Here is a 16875-nt window from a genome sequence, read left to right on the forward strand (position 1 = left end):
GAAAAATTGAAAGCATTTCCCTTAACGTCAGGAACAAGACAAGGGTGCCCACTCTCACTACTACTATTCAACATAGTGTTGGAAGTTTTGGCCACAGCAATCAGAGCAGAAAAAGAAATAAAAGGAATCCAGTTAGGAAAAGAAGAAGTAAAACTCTCACTGTTTGCAGATGACATGATCTTCTACATAGAAAACCCTAAAGACTCTACCAGAAAATTACTAGAGCTAATCAATGAATATAGTAAAGTTGCAGGATATAAAATTAACACGCAGAAATCCCTTGCATTCCTATACACTAACAATGAGAAAACAGAAAGAGAAATTAAGGAAACAATATCATTTACCAATGCAACAAAAAGAATAAAATACTTAGGAGTATATCTACCTAAAGAAATGAAAGCCCTATATATAGAAAACTATAAAACACTGATGAAAGAAATCAAAGAGGACACAAATAGATGGAGAAATATACCGTGTTCATGGATTGGAAGAATCAATATTGTGAAAATGAGTATACTACCCAAAGCAATCTATAGATTCAATGCAATCCCTATCAAGCTACTAACGGTATTCTTCACAGAACTAGAACAAATAATTTCATAATATGTATGGAAATACAAAAAAACCTCGAATAGCCAAAGCAATCTTGAGAAAGAAGAATGGAACTGGAGGAATCAACCTGCCTGACTTCAGGCTCTACTACAAAGCCACAGCCATCAAGACAGTATGGTACTGGCACAAAGACAGAAATATAGATCAATGGAACAAAATATAAAGCCCAGAGATAAATCCATGTACCTACGGACACCTTATCTTCGACAAAGGAGACAAGGATATACAATGGAAAAAAGACAACCTCTTTAACAAATGGTGCTGGGAAAACTGGTCAACCACTTGTAAAAGAATGAAACTAGAACACTTTCTAACACCATGCACAAAAATAAACTCAAAATGGATTAAAGATCTAAATGTAAGACCAGAAACTATGAAACTCCTAAAGAACAATGGCAAAACACTCTCTGACATAAATGACAGCAAGATCCTCTATGACTCACCTCCCAGAATATTGGAAATAAAAGCAAAAATAAACAAATGGGACCTAATGAAACTTAAAAGCTTTTGCACAACAAAGGAAACTATAAGCAAGGTGAAAAGACAGCCCTCAGATTGGGAGAAAATAATAGCAAATGAAGCAACAAAGGATTAATCTCAAAAATATACAAGCATCTCCTGAAGCTCAATTCCAGAAAAATAAATGACCCAATCAAAAAATGGGCCAAAGAACTAAACAGACATTTCTCCAAAGACGACATACAGATGGCTAACAAACACATGAAAAGATGCTCAACATCACTCACTATCAGAGAAATGCAAATCAAAACCACAATGAGGTACCAGTACACGCCAGTCAGAATGGCTGCTATCCAAAAGTCTACAAGCAATAAGTGCTGGAGAGGGTGTGGAGAAAAGCGAACCCTCTTAGACTGCTGGTGGGAATGCAAACTAGTAAAGCCACTATGGAGAACAGTGCGGAGATTCATTGAAAAACTGGAAATAGAACTGCCATATGACCCAGCAATCCCACTCCTGGGCATACACACTGAGGAAACCAGTTCTGAAAGATACACGTGTACCCCAATGTTCATCACAGCACTGTTTATAATAGCCAGGATGCCCATAGATGGGCCACCTAGATGCCCATCAGCAGATGAATGGATAAGGAAGCTGTGGTACATATACACCATGGGATACTACTCAGCCATTAAAAAGAATTCATTTGAATCAGTTCTAATGAGGTGGATGAAACTGTAGCCCATTATACAGAGTGAAGTAAGCCAGAAAGATAAAGACCAATACAGTATACTAACGTATATATATATGGAATTTGAAAAGATGTAACAATAACCCTATATGCAAAACAGAAAAAGAGACACAGATGTACCGAACAGACTTTTAGACTCTGTGGGAGAAGGCAAGGGTGGGATTTTCAGTGAGAACAGCATTGAAACAAGTATACTATCAAGGGTGAAACAGACCACCAGCCCAGGTTGGATGCATGAGACAAGTGCTCAGGGCTGGTGCACTGGGAAGACCCAGAGGGATGGGATGGAGAGGGAGGCGGGAGGGGGGATGGGATCAGGATGGGGAACACATGTAAATGCATGGCTGAAAAAATAAAAATTAAAAAAATGAGATCTAAAAAGACATTTTGCCAAAGACATTCAGATGGCCAAGAGGTACATGAGACTATGTTCTGCATCATCATCAGGGAAATGCAAATCAAACCCACGATGAAACATCACACCTGATAGAGAGGGTATTATCAAAAAAACTAGAAACAACAGAAGTAGGTGAGGATACAGAGAAAAAGGAATCCTTGGGCACTGGTGGTGGTAGTGTAAATTGGCACAGCTGCTATGGAACAGTATGGATATCATTCAAAAAATTAAAAACAGAACTATCATATGATCCAGCAATTCCATTTCTGGGTATTTACTGAAGAAAATGTGCTGACTTGAAAAGATATATGCACCCCCACACGCACTGTGGCATTATTTACAATAGCCAACACAGAAACACAGTGTCTGTCAATGGATGAGTGGATATAAAATTGTGACACACACATGCAGACACACAGGAATATTACAGAAACATAAAAAAGAAAACCCTGCTATTTAAGACACAATAGATGGACTTCAAGGGCTTTATACTACATGAAGGAAGGCACACAAAGATAGACAAATACTATGATCTTTCTCATATTTGAAACCTAAAAACAAGCTCATAGATACAGAAGACAGATTGGTGGTTGCAAGAGGTGAGGGGCAGAGGTTGGAGAAAATGGGTGAACACAGTTGACCCTTGAACAACACAAGTTTGAACTGTGTGGGTCAACATCTGTGTTTTTTTTCCCCCAATAAATACATACTACATATAGTATCATAGAATCTGCCAGTTGGTTGAATCCATGAATGGGGAACCAAGGGCACAGAAGGTCTACTGTAAAGCTGTTATGTGGATTTTCAACAGCATCAGGGCCCCTTATCCCTGTGTTGTTAAAGGTCAACTGTATATACGTCTGGTTATGTTTTTTCAAAAATATGACACAAAATTTTAAAACATTGTGCTTGAGCCCCCAAACCAACTTCTAGAACAAAAAATGAGTCTATCAGAATCAGGTAGAAATATTGCAAATGGGCTGTTACCACAGCATCACCTCTTAAAGAAGTTCTTTATTGCTTTCTGTACTTAAAAATTTGTTTTTAACATCCCCCAAAAATAAGAGCTGTCTGTCAATGAATAAGTCAAGTGGTCCAGGTGGTCATTAACTCCCAGATATACAGCTGAGTAAGGTTTTTACTTCATTCAACAATTAACAATGTAATGAAACAGATTGAAGTTATTTAGCTTTTTTGAGGAGTGTTTGCTTAACAAAGTTTGAGATTTCCAAATTACTAAGATAGAACAGTGACATACGTTCTTTTTTGAAGATACAACACTATTTGAAATTATCTTATGCAATTACTTATCTAGGCTGTTTTTTGCTATACTAACTCCTGGTATATATGATCTATTAGATTGTGTCTCGTGATCTTTCCCAGAACACAGAACAATTCCTGGCTTGTAGTGGCTGCTCCATAATTACTGCATGAAGGCAAATGAACAAAAGAATAAACTTTTGCACCTATTTTGTATGTTATCTGTAAAACACTTTCAAACTTCTCTGGTAGTACCCGCCTTCTTCCCTTTTCACTGCATCTCTACAAAAGAAGCTGTCTAGGGCGAAATTAATTACAACATGGTCACTAGACTTGGGCCCAAATCCTGTAAAACCTGTTCACTTTTGTGCATTGTAGCCAGCAGGTAACTTAATGAACATAGCTACTGTAGAGTTTTCTGATTAGAAGGAACACAGGTTATTACTTCAGAGTCTAAACCAGTCCTTTCTCCTAGTGACATATTCTGCTGAACATATACAGTCAACAAGAAGCTTAATGAGATGGTTTTAAAGTGAACTTTAAAAATATTCATGTGTTTAGACTCTTATGCTTACATTTAGTCATCTATTTGGTAGGAGTGGGTTAACAGATAATCATACTTTTAAGTGGATGTCAAGATTTGAAGGGTGAATTTTATTAACTGATCAAAGTGAAAATAATTGAGATTTTTAAAGAATACTAGAAAATAAGTGGTAGACTGAGTCAATATACAAAAATCTCCTTTACCTATATTAGACTTGAGCCTTAAAATTGTATGTCAAACTCATTTGGCATTATTTATAGACAAGTCAACATCTATAATCATTCAGTTCAGTTCAGTTCAGTCGCTCAGCTCTGTCCGATTCTTTGCGAACCCATGAATCGCAGCACGCCAGGCCTCCCTGTCCATCACAAACTCCTGGAGTTTACTCAAACTCATGCCCATCGAGTCGGTGATGCCATTCAGCCTTACTCACTGAAAAAAAGCTGACAGTGAAATCAAAATGTTGGCTATTTTATTTTTCTCCTTGTACATGAGCCAAAACATACAATAGATAAACTGAAAATCTGAAATGTTCTAGAAGTTGGTTTGGGGGCTCAAGAATATTTAGATGCCAGTGATGTTTAATGTGCTTGCTCATATATAGCACAGAAAACTCTGCACTGTCAATCCTAGAGTTATAGAATGGAGGCAGCCTCCCTGCTTCTACAGATTGTGGTCATCATAGGGAGAAGAACCTTGCCTCTTAGAGCAGCATCTCTAACACCTAACATACTGCCTGAACAGTGTGTGTGTAAATATGAAAAAAGCAAATCAAAACTCAAAATTCATGCCCACAGAATATCAAATCAGGCTACCCACTTGAATCGTATGCCCAACTAACTGACCAGCACTCAATGATGTTTTTTAAGTAAAAAAATGCTAGGTAAACCATAAGTTTCAATTATCAAAAACTTCTGCAGAGGATCCCAAATTCTTAACTAACACAAAATTCTAAGCCTCACAATGGCAGTGAGAACTTTTGCATAGCAAAACCTACAAAACACAGTATGCAAACAACAGCAGCTCAATAGCAGCTCTATATCCAAAAGCCCCTGCACACATGGTAAATCTATACTAACATGAAAGCAAGCAGATCATTACAGGACAAAGTCCAACATGTAAGGGATACAAAATAAATAACAGTGATGATTCTGTGGCAGATATATACGGTGGCTATAAAATAAAATTGCACAACAGAGACAAAAATGAAAGCTTCTCCAGTTTTTATTACTTGGCTAAAAACACTGCAATTAGTTTTTTCTCCCTTGTTTCTCCTTTAGGTGAAAAAGAAAAAATGTCATACAGAGACTATTGTAACAGCACGCTTTAGTTGAAACACTTCAACAACAGGTAATAGAAAGTTAAGCTCTACTTCCTGCATCATGAAAACTGTTCTCTGAAGTTTCTCTTTCAGGTAAAAAGAGGAAACATTTTAATGGCAGAAATATTTTATTGGTGTGATTAAAGTGGGTTAATGGTATTAGTCAAAAGAATTTTAACAAAATCATTTGTCCTACAACTTCAAAGGATATCAATAAAGTTCCATTCTGCAGAAACTGTAACATATATTCATTTCAACTCAAAGCAGAAAATATTTAGTTCATTTCTGTATTTAAATTATAAATCTTCTACACAGACCTGGACCCACAGATGCATGTATTCAAAGTCAATTGTAAAATAAATTACCAAAAAGTTATATCATATTGATAAGTTTATACTTTATCAATTGTGAATTTTTAAAAATAACATTTTAAAGAAAATAAAAGTAGAGTGACAAATGCTAACAACATGAAAAGATTTGGAAATTAACCTACCAGCAATAAGAAGGTTTGAAAATGAAAGCCCATTTTATGAGCAACTCTGATATAGTTTTTACAGTTATCTCATTTTAAGGCCAAAATGAGTTACGTTAGGAAAGGATGAAAGAGAAACAATACTCAAGATTAACAGATTTTGAGTTTTTCAATTAGGATTCTTTAATTTTGAGAGACTACAAGAAAAAACAAAACAGACCTTGGATGTAATTCAATTAATAACTGATATAATTCTATACATCATTAATCTCCCTTAATGGATAAAAGACTTAAGTTTTATGTTATCCCCTTAAAGGACGAATTGTAGTGATCCTTAGTGATGACTTATGAAAGGCACACACAACATAAAGAAAACTAGTCATTTGAAGCTAAGGAAAAGTTTAACAAGAGACCGAAGATCATGATTTTAATTCGGATCTTACAATGGAATACCCAAGCATGAATAGTTATATATGCATAACTAATGTTAGTATTTCAGCATCATTCTAATTTAATAGATATAATGTGAAAGCAAGCATTCAATACAAGCAAGCTTATACTGAATGAGTCAGTCTCTTAAAAGTTCAGGTTCTCACTTATACAAACTTGGGGGGAGAAGAGTTTCCTAGGCAAGTTTAAATTTTGAGAAGAAACTTTTTTTTTTTTTAAGAATAGTAATAAAGTTTTAACATTTAAATCAACTCTTTAAAAAAATTAATGCACTTCAAGAACAGCAATATATATATCCTTCATAAAAAAAAAAAATCCCAGAACTATGAAATATATTGATACTGAGTATAATACACACAATAAAGTAATAGGCAAACAGGGAGCCTTTTTCTGAAGCCACTCAAAAAACCAAAGCAGAAACAATGGAACTAGCTAGGTATTTTGTACAGTATGTGCTGGGAAAAGTTAACTGGAAAAAAAAAATTTCCAGAAAACATATTTTTGGAACTCCAATAACCTTTTCACTACTTGAAAAACCTTTTTTAACTTATATATTTAGCCTAATCTCAAAGGAATTTATTTTAAAAAGCCAAGGGTGTAACATTTATTTTTTAGAGTAACATTTCTGTTATCCTTTAGTTTCTTTCAAAGATTCTGGGGTCATGATTTATTTTTAGAACTACTGTATAATTGTGACATACATTTCTAGCTTTATTAGTCTTTATAAATGCATCATATAACTATATACTAGAAAAATACAATTCATTTTAATAAACAGTGATGGGATGATTAGTTTGCCAAATAACTTACAATCATATTAACCAGTACTGCCAATTATACCTGGAGAATTCCATGAACAGAGAAGTCTGGTGGGCTACAGTCCATAGGGTCACAAAGAGTCAGACACAACTGAAGCGATTTAGTGTGCATGTGCGTGCACATACACATAGGATAAAAATACCCAACAAATAAAAGGCTGTCCCAAAATACATAAAATAAACCAACCCTATCAAAGAAGGTAAATGTGCTAATTGAGAAAGCAAGGTGCTACCTGGAAAAGAGGGCTGGGAGGAATGGGAGTTTGAGGTAGATAACCTTCAAGAGTCCTTTCTAGCTCAACCATGTGATTCTAATAAATTACTAGACTATAGTAAATGAAAGAACAAAGACCTAGAACAGCTGAATTGTATTTTAAAAATAAAAGAAATTCTTCAGCTGTTTATAGGATATGAATTAAAATTATAACTAAGAGTTTCAAGTAGAATTGTTAGGCAGGAGAGAATTTCACTATATAAAAAACTCCAGAAATATAATAAATAGAAATTTAAAACTGTTTCAGGTAAGAATTTTTCCTTTTAAAAGCTAAGCCTTCCAAATAGGTAATTTCAACAAGCTGAGACATTAGGATTGAAAATATTTTAGCAAGGTAAATACTTGATGAAATAATAATCATTCTTTTTTGATAATACTATGTCCAGAAAAATAAGATCCTCAGACATTAAAATTTGACTTAAGTATACCAAAATTGTTCTTTACCACTGAGATCATAACTAAAATACTTCCAAATTAGTAAATGAAATTTAAAGTTAAAAGTCTAACAATAACACCAACATTATGAGATCAATTGCCAGAATTTGTCATTTCATTATTCTTTCCTTTGAACCTCCATACTGGACTGCTTACAAGTTCATTAAAGTACTTGGAATCAAGGATCATTACCTGTTCATTTTTTTTTTTTTAATGTAACCAAACCTAACAGTTCCCAACAAGAAGTGTTTTGTGTATTACGCCCAAAATAACAAAAATGTAATGTGCCAAGTGCTAATTAGTAGTCTATTCATTTTAATTAAAGATAAATGGATTAGGAAACCATTACAAAAGTTATGATCAACACTGGTTTTACATATTTTACATATACTAAAAATCTCTATAGCTACAACTTATTAAAATTACTAGGATAAACAATCTACAAAACACTTAGGGTAAACTAAATCAACCTTAAACCTCCTTTCATATGCTCACAAAACATAAATTTAGAAAGGAACATTTTAAAACTACAGGAAGAGAATCAATTCATTAAATACTTACATCAGTCTATTTAATATTTTTTTTAAGTAAGTACCTTTTCCATTACTATTTAAGGACTCCAAAAACTAATCAAGTTTTGCGAGCTCTGTTTTATACTGGACAGATTTTGTCCTAGATTTACAGTATTTTTAAAAGTAGAATTCCAGACTAAGACAGTTTAATTCCTGCCCTTCTCTTCTCCAGGGAATCTTCCCAACCCAGGTATCAAACCCAGCCTTCCCGCATTGCAGGTGGATTCTTTACCATCTGAGCCACCAGGGAAGTTCAGTATGTTCCTAAACTTCTTCAATGTGCACTGTGTGCTATTACACATTAATAAACTACAACTGGGGCAGAGAGAGGGAGAAAAGGAATAAAAGAATCTTAGTCCAATTAAATTCCCTCCATTTCTAAACAGTGTAGAAAACAAATGTTAACTGTGTGACAATTTAAAATAAAAGTGGATGAACTTGATATACTTGAATCTACGTTCATGCATAATTTTGGCTTTGAACTACATGACAGTGAATGGACAAAAGTCTACTCTGAAAAAATCTGAGTAAAAATCGGAGGGATGGGCCATGATGAATCATTAACAAGCCCCACCTCCAATTCATCTGGCTTTAATTAAATATTACATTTATGATAAAGGAGGAACTGAACAGAAAGCATGTTACTCGTTAAAAAACTAAAAATTGTGCACAAGATTTGGAATAAAATTATTCCATAGAGTAAACTGTTGTAACTAAGAAGTCCATTATTTAAGTTGTATACAATCCTTCCATATAATAATTTTGGAAACTAAAGTCAGCTTCCACATGAAATCTGATGTTCTTGCTTTCCTTTTTGTGGAGTTCTCCAATATCACTATTCTCCTCTCTGATAGTGCTAGTAGTGAATGGGAGCAAAACAGAAACCACATATCTTTAAAGGTAAACTGAAACAAGTAAAAGATGCTATATTTTATAAGTTCTGGGTCAGCAAAAATTCAAAGTTCTCCTACAACAAAACCTAGACTAGATCAATGAACCATTTATACAGGACATACTGTGTAGAAGTAACTGCTACTGATTTTCAGAATATGAATGGATGGATAAAGACAGATAAATATATAGATACACGTTCACATACATTTATATAAATTATCATGATACAGACTGACAATATCAGTATATATTCAGTGGTTCTTTCCATACACATACATGCCTATAAAACTATACTTTCAGACCAAGCTGAGTTACCTGTTTCAAAGGGACTAAAAACACCAACAAAACAATCCCAAAGGTATCTTTAAAAGCTAGTGATCACAAACTTACAAACTGAATATAACATGACAATGGAACTCCCTATTTACTAGTCCCAAAAGAACACTATGGAAAAAATCCCACAGATAAATAGAAATTCCTATAAACAACAGTATTTCCCCTTCAAGCAGTTTTAAAAACTCCACCAATGGGATATTTCTCTGGATATGAATGGAAAATTTCATCAAACAATAACTTAAAAGTACTGTATCTGACCTACAATGCACATACTTTATAATTTGGACCATGCTGTAGAACTATACTAAGTTCCTTCTGAAAATTAAATTTCTTAAAAAGTAGTTAAGGTGAATTTCAATTTTATAGTTTTTCTACTCAATATAAATTCTACTGAGGTTTACAATTCTATTCTAACGCAATAATACTTTGATTTTAGCAACATTTCTCCTATTCTGGACAACTGATAAAGCAACAATTACATAGTGAATCAGTGATGTTCTTGCTCAGAAAGCAGAAAGATTCTGTAAATGGAGAAGAGCTTTTTTCCCTAAGTTGTTAAGTGGAAAAACAACAAAAAAAAAAAAATTAGGAAAAAAATCTTTATTCAAATACTTCTAATACAACCAATTGAAAAACATCCTCCCCGAAAGTAAAAAAAAAAACCCACCAACACTATACTACATTAAAAAAAGAGAATCAGATGAAGCCTTTAAGTATTTCTATAGTTGCTCTTCACATTAGTCTCAGAATTAACTAAAATTATAAAGCATTTTTATTATATCTTCATAAAGCATGACTTTTAAAGTTAAAATTCCATTTGTTATACTTAAAATGCTGGAGTTGCTTTTATAAAAAAAAAAACCAATAAAATCAGCTTAAAATAAATTTATTATACAATACAAAAAGTAGGCGTACTGGAAAATAAAAGGTACATTAATATACAAAGCAAATAAAAGAAAGCTAAATAACACAAATGGATTAATCCAAACACTAAGATAAAATGCACAACATTTATGCTAAAAATAAAGTATTTCAGAAAGGATATGCATTTCAAATGAAATGTTAATGGTGGAAAAAAAAGAAAAACAAATATGCTAACTTCAAAATGCTTGAATATCAAGAATCAGTAATGGCATAAGACATTAAATTCAACAATATTGGGTACTTTTCAATAACTTTATTTGAAAAGGTATTTAAAATACTGAAAGAATCAAAATAATGTTTTTAAACCTGGCAAAGATTTTCCTCTTTTTTTTTTAAAAGTAAAGTTTGAGGATCTATTCACAATATCTTCTCTCTTCTTCCATTTATACCTTCCAACAAAAATTTCTGGATGCTCATCTTTAACAGGATTCTATAAACAGAATAGCTTAGATAACCCTTCTCCATTGGTGTGTATTTAAGCCTCATCAACATAGTAAGTGGCACAAATTAACATCATTCTGAAATCTGTACAAATGTGGATACAATATTAAACATGAAATTTTCATTTTATCAAGTAAAACCCACCTCCATTGAAACAGTAAAACGTAACAATTAGAGCATGGGAGAGGGGAGCCTTTTATTTGGAAACTACCAATTAAAGACATTCAGTCCCCAAACCACAAATAGCTCTGTGAATTAATATGACACTGTTCACAGGTATAGCAGAGTTAAGGTATAAAGGTATGGACAGTGCAGACACACCCCTCTCATGTAAATGGCCAAACCGGAAACATCCAGTTAGGATATGCATCTGTACATCAGAGGAACAATTAGCCATAAAGTCCTTGGCTAATATTCTCTAAAACTTACTGCATAATTATGTTTTAAATATGTTTAATACTTCAGTTGGGCCAAAAGGCTTTTAAACAAGTTTGGAAGAGAACTTCTTTTCCTAATATCATAGTTCCCAAACTCATATAATCAAGACTTTCTACATCTGTGTTTTCACTTGCATCTAAACCATCCAGGAAAATATTTTTTGCTACACTGTAATTACTATTTTAGACTTTACCCTACACCACATGTAGGGTGATGATACTAAGAAACTATCAAGTTATCCTCCTGACTCCATCCCTGTCCCTCCAAAATCTTGAAGCTCTGGGGAACTGTGGGGAGAAACAGAGGTATATGGAGGAAGGAAGAAGTATGAATAGGATCCTACAGAACTTTACAATTACTTTGCCAAGACAGACTTTAAACATTGTGAATTATTTCAAATTTAGGCTGTGTAGAACCTATAGTCCTCTTAAAAACAAGTTTTGATTCTCAATATTGCATTATTATAACCGAACAAAAGGATTAAAATCTAACAGGTATTTTAGTAGCATACTTTCTACCTTCAGACTGAATTCATTTCCTATCTACTCTGAAAGAGTTTAAATAAAACAAGCTTTATGAGATGTAATTATAATTTATCGCAAAAGTTCATTAGCATTTGTGAAATTATTATAATTATTAAAAGCTAAAAACCAAAATTCACCATTCACACTTAAATATAACACAGAAAAAGTTACGTGGGTAATATGAAAATAAAACTGTTCAGGTAAACATTTCACTTGAAGACACTCACTGCTGCTCCTTCTGAGTAACCATTATAGGTTTTTAACAGTGAAACATGTCATTATCTTACATCGGAAATTCTTTGGCTGGAACGCTTTAGTAACATAACACACTCCTGTACATAACAATTCTGACAGAACAAAGGAGTTGCAAAGTGAAAAAGCAAAGATATTTTAAAGTGTTTAACAAAATTTTAAATAAATTTTTAAAAATCTAAAGCCAAAATAAAAGAGTAAAACAAATCTATCTGCTGCTATATTAAATAATTTGGAAATCATAATTATGTCTTTTTACTTTTGTATTTAGCACAGAAATTCTTTATATTGCTACTGGAGACACCACATCAATTTTAAAACTGGAAAATAAAGAAATGTGATAAAATTTATGAGTTCGGTGTGTGAGTTTCAGAACCAAGAAATTACCAATTTCTGCTATTATTTTAAAGTGGGATTATTTGACTACATATAGTTAAAATTTTAATTACACCAAGAAAAAATTTAAAGAAATTTTTCCTTTCATTAAAAAAAAATAAAGCAAATTTGCTTTATTTATACTTTTTAAAAGACTGACAAATCCACTTTTTAATCTATTAACTTTACACAAAGATTTTTTAAAAAAAGCCTTATGGCTCCAGCACCCAAGGTTGAAAGCACAAAAAACTCAATAAATATAGTATGCAAAAAAAACTAAAGATGTTTGAAAGGTTAAATGAAGAGCATTCTGAAACTAGAACCCATTTCTTTAGCTTTTCTCTCCCAGACTTTCCATTCTATATACTACAGTTGTAGAGATGTCCTCATTTGACTCAGGTGACACTTTTTTCCATACTGTCTCTTTTAAAGCAAGTTCTTGTTGGAGACTTTCATAGTCCAATGGTCCAAAGGAATGCTAGTTGTTCAAGCAACATACATAATTTATTAGTGCACTTGAGTGAAGAAAGGTCCAAGCTATAAAATGGTATTTTTCAATGATGAATGTTATTAAGATTTGTTAGCATTTTCACCCACCACCATCTGATGTTTTGCTCCATGTTACTCATGTTGACGCCCATGGAAGTTTCTATTTTTGTCAGCTTTGCATAATTCTCATACATTATTAAAAGTTACTTTAAAACTAATGATAGGAAAATTTACTTAGTATGTGTTAAAATTTTTTTCTACTTCTAAGTGCTTCGCACATATTAGCTTCAAGTCTAGTTAGGTAATTTTATTCTAAACATTTCCACTTGGGATACAAAGGAATTTAAATTCAAAACAAGTCCCTTAATGCAGTAAACAACAATGAAGACAAAAAGAAAATCTTGTTCCTGAAATTTAAGTCCTGACTCCTTTAAAAAGTATATATGTGCAAAAATATGAAGTCAAATGCACTGATAAAAAACAAATATCACTTTAACAGTGTCAGAAACACTGCATTAAACACTTTCTATAGAAAAATATTTCATCTATAGTGACATATAAAACTTACTATGAAGCTCTGTAAGGCCTATCACTAATATTATAATCCCTTTCCACTTACATATCCATCCACATAAAAGTAAACTCAATTTGAGACTATAACTGACAAATATTGAGAGCAGAAATAGGTTTTCTCTTTATAGCATGCAGCACTTTCCAATATGTTTTCTTTTAACAGAGTCAATTCTTGAAAATACTGCTAAAACAGCAGAAAAATGGGGAGGAACCTCTGGTCCTAGGCTAACCAGTTTGAGTTTAAATAAAACAGTAATATTTGGTATGTATGTCCAGGATGATAACGTCAACAATTCAACATTACTCATTTGTTATTAGTAAAAATAGGAGGCCACTAACAATTAAAGTAAGTTTTATTTAAACTGGTGAACCTCATTTTCTCTCTCAAAAAAAGTTGCATAATAATCTAAATAAGAATTTTGCTTACCCTCTGATCACCACCTTCTCTTCGTGGATCAAGTTTTTTAGCAAAGTGTCTCAAATTATCATAGTTATGGAAATTACATAGAGAAACAAGATCCTATAATTAAACAAAACAGGTATTATAAGAAACTGGCTTAGTCAATGGCTATTGTTTTTCCATATTTTAACAAATTTCACTAATACTGTTCAACTTAACTACTATCTCATAGAAAGTACCACTGCATGTTAATAAAGCTGCATGATGCATCAAGAAGACCGAAGTCAAAACAAGAAGACATGGACTACAAGCATTTGAAAATTTACTACCATAACCTTAGGGCTCAGGCACTCAAAATATGTAACTTTCATTTTCTGTAAAATGGGCATTATAATAATAGGCCCCATGAAGTAATTATTCTATCAAATAACTATAGCACCACAAAAATATAAATAAATACTCTGGTTACAATGTATTTTAATCTATAAGGAATCCAATGTCATTCTCTAGTTTTTGTAAAATATTAAAAAAACTGAAAAATAAACTGGTACTTTAAATGGGAAAATGTGTAGAATAAATTATGATACTCAGTGCAGACTCTAGGAATTAGTAAATGTAAATAAAACCAAAAGATAAAATACTAGCAACACTTGGGTAACAACAAAAGATACTGAACTAGTTAACAGTAGTAGTAATTTTAAATTGCCAATACTTATTTCCTTAAAAAAAAAAAAAAAGACTCAATCTTTCACTTATGGTGAGGTCTAAATGACTTCTCCAAGTTTAATGTCGTTTGCTGAGCTTTTAGAAACTGAAAACTAATTACAACCATGAAATTAAAACTTAAGCATCAAACAAATTTGTAATTTGTGAGGATGATTATATAGGAGCTGTCTGGTAGAGGCAATTTAAAGCTCCTTTGCAAACACAAACATGGCTATTGAGTAACTGACAGACTGGCAGTGAGAATGCAAACAGTCAAACTATGGAAATGAGTAATACAGTAGAACCATCAGATGGCTCAACTTTTATGATCATCATTTTCATAAAAAAAAAAAAAAAAAATGCTTACATGACAGAAGTGAATTCCCTTAACACTGTTGCCCATCTTGTCCAGAGGAGGAGACCAGCACATCATGCCCATGACATTGGGGACAACTAAAAGAATGCCCCCAGCGACTCCAGATTTTGCAGGAAGACCAACCTGAAAATAGTTTGAAAAAATGGACACTCATGTTAACATTTTAAAACAAGAAAAGTTATGTCCAACAATAAGGGAACTGGTTAAAATATTACAGTGTATTTCCATATAGTAGCATTCCAATATTAAAATGTAGATAAGTATTAGATTGGTACAAAAGTAATTGCGGTTTTGCATTGTTGAACTCTGCCATTTGATATTGGAACATGTTCTTAAATGTGATAATTCTGTACATCATTTTAATGCACATTTCTTGCTTTATGGTTTTTTTTGTTTAATGACTTACAGTGTGCATGTGTGCCAAGTCGCTTCAACCATTGCAACCCCAGGGACTGCAGGAACCACCAGGCTCCTCTGTCTATGGAATTCTCTAGGCAGGAATACTGGAGTGGATTGCCATACACTCTTCCAGGGGATCTTCCCAACCCAGGGATCGAACATACATTTCTTGCAGCTTCTGTATCACAGGCAAACTCTTTACCACTGAGTCACTGGGGAAGCCCCAATGACTTGTTACTTGCTGCTTATGCTTATTTTAGACTAGGGAAATCATGTTAGACAAAAAGCAAATTTCAGTGATTTTCTTATTTGAGTTCAAAATGGGTTGTAAATCAGCAGAGACAACGCACAACACTAACAATACATTTGGCCCAGGAACTGCTAATGAACGTTTAGTGCAGTGGTGATTTAGGCAGTTTTGCAAAGGAGATGAGAACCTTAAGGATGAGGAGCACACTAGCTGGCCATCAGAAATACACAATGACCAACTGAGAGCAGGGTGACAATATACAACCTTGACCTATTTGGAACCAGTCTGTTGTTCCATGTCCATTTCTAACTGGTGCTTCCTGACCTGTGTACAGATTTCTCAAGAGGCAGGTCAGGTGGTCTGGTATTCCCATCTCTTTCAGAATCTTCCACAGTTTATTGTGAACCACACAGTCAAAGGCTTTGGCATAGTCAATAAAGAAGAGATAGATGTTTTTCTGGAACTCTCTTGCTTTTTTGATGATCCAGCCGATGTTGGCAATTTGATCTCTGGTTCCTCTGCCTTTTCTAAACCCAGTTTGAACATCTGGAAGTACACAGTTCATGTACTGTTGAAGCCTGGCTTGAAGAATTTTTTTTTTTTTTTGGCTTGGAGAATTTTGAGCATTACTTTACTAGCGTGAGATGAGTGCAACTGTGTGGAAGTTTGCGCATTCTTTGGCACTGCCTTTCTTTGGGATTGGAATGAAAACACCTTTTCCAGTCCTGTGGCCACTGCTGAGTTGTCCAGATTTGCTGGCATATTGAGTGCAGCACTTTCATATCATCATCTTTTAGGATTTGAAATAGCTCGGCTAGCATTCCATCACCTCCACTAGCTTTGTTGGTAGTGATGCTTCCTAAGGCCCACTTGACTTTGCATTCCAGGATGTCTGGCTCTAGGTGAGTGATCACACCGTCGTGACTATCTGGGTCGTGAAGATCTTTTTTGTACAGTTCTTCTGTGTATTCTCCCCACCTCTTCTTAATATCTTCTGCTTCTGTTAGGTCCCTACCATTTCTGCCCTTTATTGAGCCCATCTTTGCATGAAATGTTCCTTTGGTATATCTAATTTTCTTGAAGAGATCTCTCGTCTTTCCCATTCTATTGTTTTTCTCTACTTCTTTGCACTGA

The 16875-nt window shown here is 33.7% G+C and overlaps 1 protein-coding gene across 6 annotated transcripts in view; it reads right to left on the reverse strand.

Annotated features, from left to right (window-relative positions):
• GLS (glutaminase) overlaps positions 1 to 16875 on the reverse strand; it is an 87579-nt gene that overhangs the window by 25768 nt on the left and 44936 nt on the right. For 4 of the 6 annotated variants that reach the window (XM_061149127.1, XM_061149126.1, XM_061149131.1 and 1 more), the window contains 2 exons: positions 15084 to 15215; positions 14039 to 14131 (listed from right to left, as the gene is read on the reverse strand). In XM_061149127.1, coding sequence (XP_061005110.1) covers positions 14039 to 14131; positions 15084 to 15215 — 225 coding nt within the window. Of the gene's footprint in view, positions 1 to 5229; positions 13087 to 14038; positions 14132 to 15083; positions 15216 to 16875 lie in introns of those variants that run through there. The other 2 variants (XM_061149128.1, XM_061149129.1) reach the window with 2 other exon arrangements.

Source organism: Dama dama, chromosome 8, assembly GCF_033118175.1.
Source record: "Dama dama isolate Ldn47 chromosome 8, ASM3311817v1, whole genome shotgun sequence".
In the NCBI taxonomy this organism is placed as follows: domain Eukaryota; kingdom Metazoa; phylum Chordata; class Mammalia; order Artiodactyla; family Cervidae; genus Dama; species Dama dama.